General features: G+C 32.3%; 1 protein-coding gene across 2 annotated transcripts in view; it reads right to left on the bottom strand.

The window, feature by feature from the left end:
* The window catches only part of LOC123565983 (furin-like protease kpc-1), an 85,222-nt gene extending 70,778 nt beyond the window's left edge, over positions 1–14,444 (bottom strand). For both annotated transcript variants that reach the window (XM_045359742.2, XM_045359743.2), the window contains exon 1: positions 14,092–14,444. In XM_045359742.2, coding sequence (XP_045215677.2) covers positions 14,092–14,262 — 171 coding nt within the window. In that variant the 5' untranslated portion in view covers positions 14,263–14,444. The remainder of the gene's footprint in view (positions 1–14,091) is intronic.
* Between the last annotated feature and the right edge of the window lie 222 nt (positions 14,445–14,666).

Raw genomic sequence — 14,666 nt, 5'->3', positions numbered from 1 at the left:
TTAAATGCATGCGAACATACTGTAATTTGCGAATTTTTGCCGTACGCAACATTAGATAATCACTTCCGGGCATGCGCAGAAGACCGCACCAAGTCTGCAGTGAGCTACATCGAAACCAAATTGGCATGGTGTTGGGGTAAATATCGACCCGTCCAGAAAAACTGTAGTGAGTGCCTTTAATTGCATTTGACAGATATTGGGATAATTCAACAACAAGTTCCAATCTATCTTGATTTTGCTACCAAGATAGCAGTGGGCGGTAATAATAATTTTACAAACTTGCATTTCTAATTAATTTGAGTATATATTAAATGTCAATGCAGATCTTTGACAAATACACTACTATAGTTTTTATATTCACATCATTCTTTAGGGTTACTATGTTTTACAAACTTTAATATATGCTAAAACAACCTACATTTTTTTGTAATCTCAACTTGGTAACCAAAAAAAGAAAATCAAATTTTAAAATGTGTTTTTATTAAACACTCAATGAACTTTTCAGTGTAAATGATCAGCTCTCAAAGTTTCAAACAAATCCATTATTTCACCAATATCTGATTAACCACCTTTAAAAGAAGAAATGTTTGAATAATTGATGTTGAAAATTATTAGACCTTAATCTGCGACCGGTACAGGCAAAGACAAGTCCCACAAATACAAGATATAAATTGTCAATTCTAGTTTTCATATTAAAGAAAAAAAACCCTTAGTTGTAATTTCAGGAAAACAAAAAGGAAATGAAATATGAGAAATCCATTACACTTCAAGAGTCGCATAAATTTTACACATTTTCATGCTGTTTTGCCATTTTCTTTAAAGATATTCAATGGATATTGTTTGCTAAAATACTTTAAACAGATGTAGAAAATCCTCTTCAAATGTATTTAACTTATTAACTATATATATTAATTGTGAGTGTTAAGCTACATTCATTTATAATTAAATGTCAAACAGTAACAGTCAATAGTTAAGAAAACCCAAAAAACTTCCAGCTTTTTAACAACTGTACACATTTATAGTGTGTTTAGCTATACATGGCTACAATGTGTACCATTTTAAACTTAAAGGTGGATAATCAGATTTTGGCTAAGTAACGGATTTGCAGGGGTCAACCTGTCGATCCCCACTTGAGCCATTTGCGACAAAAAATTAAATGTGGCTCCGAAATTTTCTAACTGGCGAAAATGGCCCGAAGCTATGTCTGTCTGCAAAACTATGAATATTGCCAGTTTTACAAACAAAAGGTGTGAAAAATCGATAATCTGTGTAGACACAACATCCGTTATTGAAAGGGAGGGAGCCAATTTGCAAATTTTTTATTTGATCAGGCAGTTAATTGGGGATAATTAGATTATTGAATAACAAACTGGGTAATTATAATCATTTTGTGCACTTGATACGATTTTATGAGCAGTCAGCTGTTAGACAAATTTTCTATGATTGCCGAGGGTTAGTTTGGGCAAAAACAAATAAAAAATGCTTTAGACAAGCAGAAATTGTAAGTATTGAATAGCTATGATGATAGAAAAGCAATAAAACATAGGTATTTTATCAAATATTTAATTCTAACTTACGTTTTCCGAATTTGTCACCTGTTTTCGCGACCGTGATTTTCGGATATTTCTGTCATTTCTGACGAGATTTTTTAGTGCAATCTTAATAAAGAGCCAATAAAAAGTCTACATTTAAGAAAAATATGACAACTGTTGCAAAAGGAGCTCTTATTTTGAAGTATTTTTCGAGAATAAAACATGCGAAGGCATCGAACCCCACCCACTTCTAGGCAATGTGCAAAATAAGACACTGTTCTTTTTAAACATTTTTATTTTAAATGTGATTTTCAGAATTTTTTTATTAAATGGCAGATGTTTATAAAAATGATAATTTTAGAAATTAATACAAATTTGATTTTCTAAATAGCTTTTTAAAGGGTTACTAAGAAATATGTAATAACTACATTAATTTCTTGAGTAGTATGAGTACGTTGGTACATATAATGTAGTCCTACAAGAACGTCAATGCTATGCGCTTCACCGTTGTTGGCCTAATAATTTTATCTTCGGAAAAAGCAGTGGCTCAGAGAAAAAAATTTCCCGTGTGACCCCTGGATTTGTTTTAAACTTTAACATCTGATCATTTACACTCATTTATGTTCAGTTAGCGCTTAATACAAGTTAGGTTTTCACTGGAGATATTTTTGATAATGGTTTTCCTATTGCAGTTGCCCAACCAAGATCGAGTTATTTTATCATAAGTATAAATGTGATAAACATACTTTACCTAAGAAAATGTATAACTAACCGATATATTGTATTATATTCGTAAAATAATTGCATTAACAATTACATATATAGATTGAATTCATTAGAAATGCAAGTTTGAAAAATTATTATTACCTCCCTTTGCCTATCTTGGTTGCGCAACCAAGATAGAATGGAAAAAAATGAAATTCAGAAGCTACATGCATTTTAAAACCCACCTTTTGATTCAGATTGTTAAATATTCATAATTTGGTATATCTATCCAATGCGAATGTAAAACTCGGAATTATATGGAAATAAAAAGAAATACCAAGCATTTTAAATATTTTCATATTAAAAGGGAGTAATTACAAATTTTTATGAAAATCAATAAAGTATACATTTCTAACAGGGATCTAACTCTAAGTAATGGGTATTTTTGTTTCTTAAATAAATCTCTAACAGAATATACAAAAAGTAAAAAATGTCACTAAAGTTTGCTTAAATGTGATTGACCACCTTTAATGCATAGTGTTGTTAATAGACATTGTTAATTCTGTATTTACATATATGTTGAGTTCATGATTTTGGATACGAAATTTAGGTCTAACATACCTTTAATTTTCTGCTATTTTCTTCATTTAACTGCATTTTTTGTTAAGATAACTAAGTCATTTCCTTAAACAAGAATTATGAGAATAGAAGAGAAATATTCTTCAAAGTTTCAAACAAATCCATTATTTCACCAATATCTGATTAACCACCTTTAAAAGAAGAAATGTTTGAATAATTGATGTTGAAAATTATTAGACCTTAATCTGCGACCGGTACAGGCAAAGACAAGTCCCACAAATACAAGATATAAATTGTCAATTCTAGTTTTCATATTAAAGAAAAAAAACCCTTAGTTGTAATTTCAGGAAAACAAAAAGGAAATGAAATATGAGAAATCCATTACACTTCAAGAGTCGCATAAATTTTACACATTTTCATGCTGTTTTGCCATTTTCTTTAAAGATATTCAATGGATATTGTTTGCTAAAATACTTTAAACAGATGTAGAAAATCCTCTTCAAATGTATTTAACTTATTAACTATATATATTAATTGTGAGTGTTAAGCTACATTCATTTATAATTAAATGTCAAACAGTAACAGTCAATAGTTAAGAAAACCCAAAAAACTTCCAGCTTTTTAACAACTGTACACATTTATAGTGTGTTTAGCTATACATGGCTACAATGTGTACCATTTTAAACTTAAAGGTGGATAATCAGATTTTGGCTAAGTAACGGATTTGCAGGGGTCAACCTGTCGATCCCCACTTGAGCCATTTGCGACAAAAAATTAAATGTGGCTCCGAAATTTTCTAACTGGCGAAAATGGCCCGAAGCTATGTCTGTCTGCAAAACTATGAATATTGCCAGTTTTACAAACAAAAGGTGTGAAAAATCGATAATCTGTGTAGACACAACATCCGTTATTGAAAGGGAGGGAGCCAATTTGCAAATTTTTTATTTGATCAGGCAGTTAATTGGGGATAATTAGATTATTGAATAACAAACTGGGTAATTATAATCATTTTGTGCACTTGATACGATTTTATGAGCAGTCAGCTGTTAGACAAATTTTCTATGATTGCCGAGGGTTAGTTTGGGCAAAAACAAATAAAAAATGCTTTAGACAAGCAGAAATTGTAAGTATTGAATAGCTATGATGATAGAAAAGCAATAAAACATAGGTATTTTATCAAATATTTAATTCTAACTTACGTTTTCCGAATTTGTCACCTGTTTTCGCGACCGTGATTTTCGGATATTTCTGTCATTTCTGACGAGATTTTTTAGTGCAATCTTAATAAAAAGCCAATAAAAAGTCTACATTTAAGAAAAATATGACAACTGTTGCAAAAGGAGCTCTTATTTTGAAGTATTTTTCGAGAATAAAACATGCGAAGGCATCGAACCCCACCCACTTCTAGGCAATGTGCAAAATAAGACACTGTTCTTTTTAAACATTTTTATTTTAAATGTGATTTTCAGAATTTTTTTATTAAATGGCAGATGTTTATAAAAATGATAATTTTAGAAATTAATACAAATTTGATTTTCTAAATAGCTTTTTAAAGGGTTACTAAGAAATATGTAATAACTACATTAATTTCTTGAGTAGTATGAGTACGTTGGTACATATAATGTAGTCCTACAAGAACGTCAATGCTATGCGCTTCACCGTTGTTGGCCTAATAATTTTATCTTCGGAAAAAGCAGTGGCTCAGAGAAAAAAATTTCCCGTGTGACCCCTGGATTTGTTTTAAACTTTAACATCTGATCATTTACACTCATTTATGTTCAGTTAGCGCTTAATACAAGTTAGGTTTTCACTGGAGATATTTTTGATAATTGGTTTTCCTATTGCAGTTGCCCAACCAAGATCGAGTTATTTTATCATAAGTATAAATGTGATAAACATACTTTACCTAAGAAAATGTATAACTAACCGATATATTGTATTATATTCGTAAAATAATTGCATTAACAATTACATATATAGATTGAATTCATTAGAAATGCAAGTTTGAAAAATTATTATTACCTCCCTTTGCCTATCTTGGTTGCGCAACCAAGATAGAATGGAAAAAAATGAAATTCAGAAGCTACATGCATTTAAAACCCACCTTTTGATTCAGATTGTTAAATATTCATAATTTGGTATATCTATCCAATGCGAATGTAAAACTCGGAATTATATGGAAATAAAAAGAAATACCAAGCATTTTAAATATTTTCATATTAAAAGGGAGTAATTACAAATTTTTATGAAAATCAATAAAGTATACATTTCTAACAGGGATCTAACTCTAAGTAATGGGTATTTTTGTTTCTTAAATAAATCTCTAACAGAATATACAAAAAGTAAAAAATGTCACTAAAGTTTGCTTAAATGTGATTGACCACCTTTAATGCATAGTGTTGTTAATAGACATTGTTAATTCTGTATTTACATATATGTTGAGTTCATGATTTTGGATACGAAATTTAGGTCTAACATACCTTTAATTTTCTGCTATTTTCTTCATTTAACTGCATTTTTTGTTAAGATAACTAAGTCATTTCCTTAAACAAGAATTATGAGAATAGAAGAGAAATATTCTTAAGTATTCTCTTCAAATACTGAATCTTTAATATTGTTGTTCTAAAAGCCAAAGCATTTCAAAACAAGTCATAGAAGCAAAAGTACAAAGATTCCGTCAACTTTACAGAGACTGGCTCAATGTAACATCAGATAAAAGTTAAATTATCTCAAAATATATTTATTTATGCATTTTATCAGGGTCACTGCCTTACAACACTTTTCCTAAAATCATGAGAATTGGTGTTAATAACATATGCATGGCTCCAACATGACTGTTGTAAATGTTTTCAGAAACCAGACGAGATTCTGATAATAAAAGCTCAGCTTTTCTTCGCCAAATTACTTCTTATCCCCAGAGTAACACTTTGACTGAAAGACAGATATACAATCAGAACTGAACTTGTTCTGCAAGTTTTTCAAAATTATTTCACAATGTAAATGTACACTGCAGGGAAGGCTTTCGAAAGAAGCTAGGTTTAATAAAAACAAGAGCTGACTGACGACATATAAGTGGGAAAAGGGGCAAAATTTTGTAAAAATACAAACAGTGTTATGTAACCTACACAATGCATGTCAGTTAATCTAAGTGGACAAGATTCAATCCATTCCTACAAGTGGATAATGAGATGCCAGCTTACATACAAAAATAAAGAAGGGGCATAATTTTGTTAAAAAGTAATGGAACCTGTGCAATATGTTAGTTTATCACAATGAATAAGTGTGTGAAGTTTCAATCCATTCCCACGAGTTGTTACTGAGATACCAGCTTCAACTCGTTACATAAAAAAACTTAACCAAATCAGGATGCGGACTTCGACGCACAAGTGAGTCCAAAAGCTCTACCTATTCTTCGAAAAAGTAGTTAAAAACACAATGCATCAATACAAACCAGCCCCTTGAAGAAACTTCAGCTTAAAGACATATCGCAAAGTTTTCTACATGTATATAGGCAAAAAATTTCCTACGGACAGAATTTCTTTAAACTTTGTGTATTGACAGAGAATCAAGTTTAAAACGGAAATATGTATTAAAAAGCATAGGTACCAGGGCTTGATCTTGAATTATCTGCCCTTGAAAATAGATTTTTCAGTATTTTCCGACTTTAAAGGGGAGATCATTCATGACCAAAGCTGGGTACCTATGATTTGTTTTTGATTTGATTCTCTGTCAGTAAACACAGTTTATAAAGAAGAAATTCTGTCCGTAAGAAAATCTTGCCCCATGTCAATATATAGACACTGTAGCAAATGTCCTTAACTATGAACATGACAAAATGATACTGCGAAGTCCTGGTTTTTCCCATAGACCAAATTTCTTTAAACTTTCTACACTGACTGCAAGTGAAGTCCGAAACAGAAATATAAATTGAAATGCACAGTTTCCTTGCCTTGATATTCAAGACCAAGACCAAGTCCCGGTACCTATGATTTTTAAGACATATTTCCGTTTCTGTCCATATGAAAGTTTCTGCATATATTCATATAAAAAACTGTGTGCTATGTCATCATTTGTTTATGATTTCACACTATGGGATTTTGACATTTAAAGGATGAAATTATTATGTACCGTATTCAGAAATCATTGCTAATTCAAATTATGATTATAATTTATTTAACAAATATGATATTAAACTATTTGTAAATGACAAGTAAAACAAGCAAATGAAGTACTGCCACACAATATACAGAGTCCTTAACCAAGAACTTCAGCATGACCTTGGGGTCTGATGTAAATACAATAATACTAGGATAATGCAAAATGTTTGGGTTGGAATGTGTATGTCTGAAAATCTATGATTATAACTGCTTTTAAAATCTTTTACTGGTGTAATAATGCAAAGTATGCTTTAAAGCATGTGTTCAGAATAAAAGAAACAGTGAAATCAATAAATACTACAGCTGCTTTTGAGAAAAGCACATGTCTCCCACAACTGCCTAATCATCTGAATAGTAGTATATGTCATTGAGTCAACTATGCACAAGACCTCAACTGCCTTATCAGACTTTGCGTGCTTTGATTATCAACACGAGCTGTCAGTTGACAGCATGCTCGACAATTCTCAGTGCTTGATAGTATAATATAAGCTGTGAGTAAAACTTTAACATTACAATAAGCATATTCTAAGTCGAAAAGGGGCCATAATTCAGTCAAAATGCTTGATAGAGTTGCTTCCTCCTTTTTACAGACTGGGGTCATGATGGTAAACAAGTATGCAAAATATGAAAGCAATGTCTCAATGGACTTTGGAACTATTTGGGGTGGTACACATACTTTAACATTTATTCTAAGTCAAAATGGGGCTATAATTCAGTCAAAATGCTTGAAAGAGTTGCCTCCTCCTTTTTACAGACTGGGTTCATGATGGCAAACAAGTATGCAAAATATCAAAGCAATATCTCAATTGACTTTGAAAATATTTAGGGTGGTACGCAAACTTTAACATTTGTGTGACACTCACACTCACGCCGACGCGAGTAGGATAGCTCCCCTATTCTTCGAATAGTCAAGCTAAAAACAAGTTTCAAGGGCCATAATTCCGAAGTGCCTTTGCCGATTTGGCTAGTTATCAAACTTGGCCGAGGACTTATTGGCAAACACACTTTGTTCAAGTTTGGTGAAGATCGGATGAGAAATGTTCGACTTAAGAGTGCAGACAAGCTTTGTGACAGGCAGACAGACAGTCACACACACAGACAGGAGTAAATCAATATGTCTTAATTATAAATCTGTAAGTTTTTGACCAACTGGACATGTGACTGTAAAAAAATTTAATTACAACCAAGAGATAATTTAACTCAGCACAGGTTAGGGCTATGGACTGTCAGCCATGAGCCAATCCAATGGGTGACTCTGGGTCAATTATCCACAAACTGAACCACGACTTACCTCGAAATTTGAAATAAATAAACAGAGGCCTTTCACTATTGTAGTAAGTGTAATATATGTTTTCAAATATTTTTGCATCATTACAAATCATGACTTAGGAAAAAAAAACAAGAATACATCATTATGAATTCACAATCATGTTTAATCTAGAATGAAAATAGATTATACTTGGTGAGATTCAGGTACATTGTATTGAACATCTCCATACTCCTTAAAATACTGAAACTATAACCATGCTCAAAGAACATTGTTGCAACATTTTCCCATCATCGTGACAGCTATTGCCTATTTTACTGTGTGCTATGCACAATATCACGTTATGATGTATGTTTTGAAAACAAACTTCAAAGGCACATGCCATCAAGCATGACATCTCATAATAAATTATGCAAATTAAGGAAACACATTTTTTTTCATTGGATATTTATTTTCATTTATACACTGACAAGATTTTATGAGTAAATCCAAACCTCATGCCTTTGCAAGCAAATGCAAACTAATTTAGAGTAGAAAATACCAGTACTGCATTGGTTTAATAAATGGAACACATGTATTTGCTGTAACATCGTGGTCAGTATTCAGGTTTTAATTTTAGCAATTATTGTAAACAATTAAAGAAATAGATAAAAAACAAGAGCACCGCCTTGCGGGTGCTGACGCTCATCTGATTTTTTTTGTGTAATAGAAATATTGTCCTACCCATGATTTTCTAAGTCTAAAAAGGGCCATCATTCTTGCAAAAAGCAGGATAGAGTTATGTTTCTTGATGTTCAGTGTCCACTTATGATGGTGAAAAACTGTTGCAAGTTTTTAAGCAATAGCTTTGATAGTTTATGAGAAAAGTTGACTTAAACATAATACTCAACCAAGAAAATGATTTTCTAAGTCCAAAAGGGGCAATAATTATTGCAAAAAGCAGGATGGAGTTATGTTGCTTTCTGTACAGGGTCAGCTTATGATGGTCAACAAGTGTTGCAAGTTTCAAAGCAATAGCTTTGATAGTTTAGGATAAAAGCTGACCTAAACATAAAACTTAACCAAGAAAACTGATTTTCTAAGTCCAAAAGGGGCAATAAATCTTGCAAAAAGCAATATGGAGTTATGTTTCTTGATGTACAGGGTCTGCTTATGATGGTGAACAAGTATTCCAAGTTTCAAAGCAATAGCTTTGATAGTTTAGGAGAAAAGTTGACCTAAACATAAAACTTAACCAAGAAATCTGATATTTTCTAAGTACAAAAGGGGCCATAAATCTTGCAAAAAGCAAGATGGAGTTATGTTTCTTGCTATACAGGGTCAGCTTATGATGGTGAACAAGTATTCCAAGTTTCAAAGCAATAGCTTTGACAGTTTAGGAGAAAAGCTGACCTAAACATAAAACTTAACCAAGAAATTGTTATTTTCTAAGTCCAAAAGGGGCCATAAATCTTGCAAAAAGCAGGATGGAGTTATGTTTCTTGCTGTACAAGGTCAACTTATGATGGTGAACAAGTGTTGCAAGTTTTAAAGCAATAGCTTTGATAGTTTAGGATAAAAGCTGACCTAAACATAAAACTTAACCAAGAAATCTGATATTTTCTAAGTACAAAAGGGGCCATAAATCTTGCAAAAAGCAAGATGGAGTTATGTTTCTTGCTATACAGGGTCAGCTTATGATGGTGAACAAGTATTCCAAGTTTCAAAGCAATAGCTTTGATAGTTTAGGAGAAAAGCTGACCTAAACATAAAACTCAACCAGGCAGCGCCGACGCCGACAACCGCTCAAGTGATGACAATAACTCATCATTTTTTTTCAAAAAATCAGATGAGCTAAAAAAACAATTTTAAAACAATCCCAAATTAAAAATTCTAATAAGAAATTTGACAAATAGGCTAGCTCTGTAGGGAGACATGACAATGAGGTTTGTTCAAAGTGATATGTACAGGTAAAATGTCCTTAAGTAAGTCAGTTTAGCTTAGCATTTATGCTGATTTCTTCAAAAACTGACTGATTTTCTAATGAATATTAAGATCATGACCCAACGAATATGTCTGTTCATTATTTACCCTCCAAATTTGACCGAGTACTCCTTACTTCTGCAGGTGGCAGTATAGCACCTTACAGAACTACTGCAGGTGGCAGTATAGCATGACTGAGTATTCCTTTCTACTGTAGGTGGCAGTATAGCACCTTATGGTCTGTGTGATTTTAAAAAACCAAGCATCGTGCTGCAGAGAACTCTCATGAATCAAATTTGATGAGGACTGCATTTAGGGTGGGGAGTGGGGTGCGGTTAATTGCAATTTAAACAGTGTATTTTGAGTATACCTCATCATAAATTTCACTGTTCATTTTACAAGTTTGTATACATGTATTTTCACTAATATGTAGTGTATCCGGTAATCAGCTAATCAATATGTACAAGATACTGTACCTATTACCAGTGTATACAGTAATTGCTGGGGAAAAGTTAGGATTACTGTCAAAAAGTTGCCATTATGTGTATTTTTTTGTAAATTATTTAGAAACAGCTATCACTCAGGTTGGAGGCATATTGAATATGAAAGTTTAACAGCAAATTCCATTAGTCACCTTTATTCATTCAAGCATTTAAACAAATTTAACAATTTATGAGCAAGCTCCAAGTCTAAAATACTAAACGCTCCAAGTCTAAAATACTAAACGCTACTAAATGCTCCAAGTCTAAAAGAAAAACAATGTCATAAGTTCTTCAATACCTAGAAAAACACAAATCTGATAAAAGCTTCCATTAGGGCAAACAAAGTGCTAATTACTATTATTTATCAAAGTCGCTAAGTGTCTTTTTAGGGAGTAAAGATAAATACTTCTGTCTCCTTTCACTTACAATAAATTCAAAACCATGAAAAAATATAAGCAAAATTTTTAATTACCCTGGGATCGAATTTAGCAGTCGCCAACTCACGAAATTCGAATAAGAATAAGAAAATGCGAGAAGAAAATCATGGCACTCAAGTATTTTCGCGACATTCGAAAATCGTGGAATTCGCTCAAACTGTCCTTTTCTCTTTAAAAACTCATTTGCAGTACAGTAGTTAATTTACAGATAATCACGTGACCGCTTGTAGATGCTTGTCGCTTTATACAAATGTAATTATCGGATATCTAAGTAAACGTCTAGACAATATTTATTTTCGTTTTGGTTGGTGATTTGCAAAGTTCTGCGGTAATGGAGAGGAAACTAACAAGTTTCTTTGGGCAAAAAAGAACCGTGGAGACCGAAAACGCTAGCAACACTAGGGGCAGTGACCTGAAAAAAACCCTTAAACTTCTGAATCCAGCCAAAAGTCCAAAGAATCATTGAATACTTCGGTATGAAACCAGAAAGTCCCGGCCTGTCTGGACCGTGAACTTTTATATGAAACCAAACAACAAAACAACTTGATAATTTAGCATGTGAACAGCTTTTAAATAATTGCTAGTGGAACCCACCATTTTGCTAGTGGAAAAAAATGGCACTAGCAAAAATTTGCTAGTGGGAAAAAAAGTTAAATTCAATCCCTGTTATCTCCTGTTTTTCTAGAGATAAATTATAGCATCCTCTCATAAAATATCATAATCGGTATTCATATTGATAACCAGACCTCTAGACAGCCCTAAACTGGTTGTCTAGAGGTGCGGTAAGCTGATCCATAGACTCTGGGTTTATAGGTCCAGTTACCGAACTCCTAGCCACTGCCTTTTTAAAATGTCTGGTAACTAACACTCTAGACCCGGAGTCTTGAGGTCTGGTAATCAATGTTCATGTATTATTATGTACTGTATTACAAGTGTAAAAGGTATTTGATCGTAAAAGTTATGATAAGCCGTCATAAAGTTGCTATTATTACATATTTTTTTTGGTAAATATTTCATTTCATTTATAATTAGCTTTCACTCGGTTTCGAGGCATATTGAATATGAAATTTTAACAGTGATTTCCGGTAGTCATCGTTTAAGAAATAATATATCTCATTTAGTGATTTGTCGTTGAATAAATCATTGTTTGGAATTCAGATGTGAAGGAATTATATCACGAGGGCGCAGCCCGAGTGATATAATAATACGCATCTGAACGACAAACAATGATTTATTCAAGAGCAAATCACTAAATGAGATATATTATTTCGATTCTAACACGTTACCAAGGATTTTTAAGTACATCCTTGAAAACATTCATTAAAAATTTGCCTGTTTTCAATCGGTTTCTTTTTCCAGCGCGCCGCTATGCCGTTTGAGGCCATGACGTAATAACTGTGATGTCAGAACAGTGATTTGTTTTATAAATAATAATTCACAGATTTCTGCCTTCTTTGTTTAATAGGAAAATGAATCGGATAGTGTTAGAATATTTATTTACTCAAGCAGTAAAACAAATCCAACAATTCATGAGAACAATCCATGTCTTAAATACTAAAGAAAAATTAAAAACATGTCTTAAATACTAAAGAAAAATTAAGAATTTTATTATAATTTGAATTCATCATTCTTGAGAAAAGACAAGAATTTGATAAAAGCTCCCGATTACAGCTATTAAATTGCAACTTGAATCATCTCCCGTTTTTAAAAAAATAAAATATAGTCTTCTCTTTGTTAATACCATTCCCAGTATTCATAGCAGAGCTACAGGCGCCGCTGTCGCATTACAGTTAAACATATGAAAAATAAAATGAATAGAGAGATTTAACTGTGTATATTATCCAGTTGAAAATTCATGGTACTTTTTGGAATCGGTGTTGTTCGGATTTTTTCAAGTACACTATGCACATAGTAATTAATCAGTAAAGATGTCAGTAGACGCTTATTGTTTACGGTTGACAAAAGCTTCTCGCTTACTGCTTTGAATATTGAATAAAAATGCAAATGAGCGTTTGATAATAAGAAATTAATGCTAAATACATTTTCTACGAAGAAAAAGAAATAAAACACAATATTTTCAGTTTGAAACGACTTTTGTCACGCTGCCATTACTGAACTTTATTATATATAATTATGTTTGTCTCATGACGTCATAACACCATAATTGTGTAGTGGTTAGCTAGTTCGCGTTGTAATCCAGAGGTCGTGAGTTCAAACCTCACCTGAACCAGATTTTTTTTTTAATTTTTATTTTTTATTTCATTTTTTTTTTGTATTATTATGAGTTTTGAAAAGATTGTATAACTAAAGTCTATTGTAATTAAATTGGAATTGGAACATTAACTTTTTACATTAAGTCGTCATTGCCCAACATTCACACGCAAAGACACAGAATTCCTTTAGCTATTGGCCTAATGAGATTCTGTTAGGTTTGAAATTTTCAAAGTTAAAGCTTTTCAATTTGAAGCAGTTATCATGTTGTGACTGGTTTCCAGTATGATAATAAGTTATGTAAAATTGTTGATGCAGTGCGTTTTAATAAGAATAAAAGAAATTATTCAAATACGTTATTTTTTTCTTCATCTTGGTGCAGATGTTAATCTATACCAAACTTTCTTTTGATTATATACAGAATATTTGTAGAGTTTTCACATGTCGAGAATTAATCTTGATGCAGTCTAAAACATGCATTCAGAAATCATGAATTATCATTAATAATTTTAATAGATCTAAGGAACATAAACTTCCTAAACGAATCCATAATTCCAGCACCACTCCTTTAATTTTTAACGGGCACTGGTGATTTTTCATGGGAGCTCTGCCTTTTAGGTAGCACCTACTTTCATATTATTGTTTACCGTACCTCTAGACAGCCCTGTACGGGTTGTCAAAATGTCTGGTAACTGGACCTGTTACCAGACCCCTAGCCACTGCCTTTTAAAATTTACTCTTCAAAAAAATCATTGTTACCTGTCCTAGATTTCTGTATCCATGCAGCTCTGCCACGTTTCTTGCTACTCTTTCTCCACCTGGTATATGTACGGCAAATTTGTTTAAGAAATGATCACACTGAATAAAAGTAAATATGCACAAAAAAATAAAACTCCCAAACCAGGAACTGCTTATCCGAAATAAAGTCATATTTATGTTTACAAATTTAATAAAGAGTTCAATTAATAATACGTAATAAATATGAAGTTGTTTTCATGACTTATTACGACGTTGACGCTGAGCAAGAACAACAGTTTATTTCCAAGAATGATGTTTTTCCCATACACGTCCGACTTTCTTCCTGATGACGTACCTCCAATTTGAAGAGTATCTCCTCCAGGGGAGGCGACTGAAAATATTTGGTTTAATACTACTAAATATTGGTGGGATAGGCTGAAAACCACTAAATCCGATTGTTCTAAATTTCATATAAAATAACAACGCAATTTGCTGCAACTAATTGCATGTATCATTGTATGTTGGTATACTACCTGCTTGAAAGATTCGAGTGTAGGCAGGAGAACAACTTCAGATAGGAGGTTGTTCCATAAGAC

This window comes from Mercenaria mercenaria, chromosome 8 (assembly GCF_021730395.1).
Source record: "Mercenaria mercenaria strain notata chromosome 8, MADL_Memer_1, whole genome shotgun sequence".
In the NCBI taxonomy this organism is placed as follows: Eukaryota; Metazoa; Mollusca; class Bivalvia; order Venerida; family Veneridae; genus Mercenaria; species Mercenaria mercenaria.
This window is presented reverse-complemented; position numbering and strand designations above follow the sequence as displayed.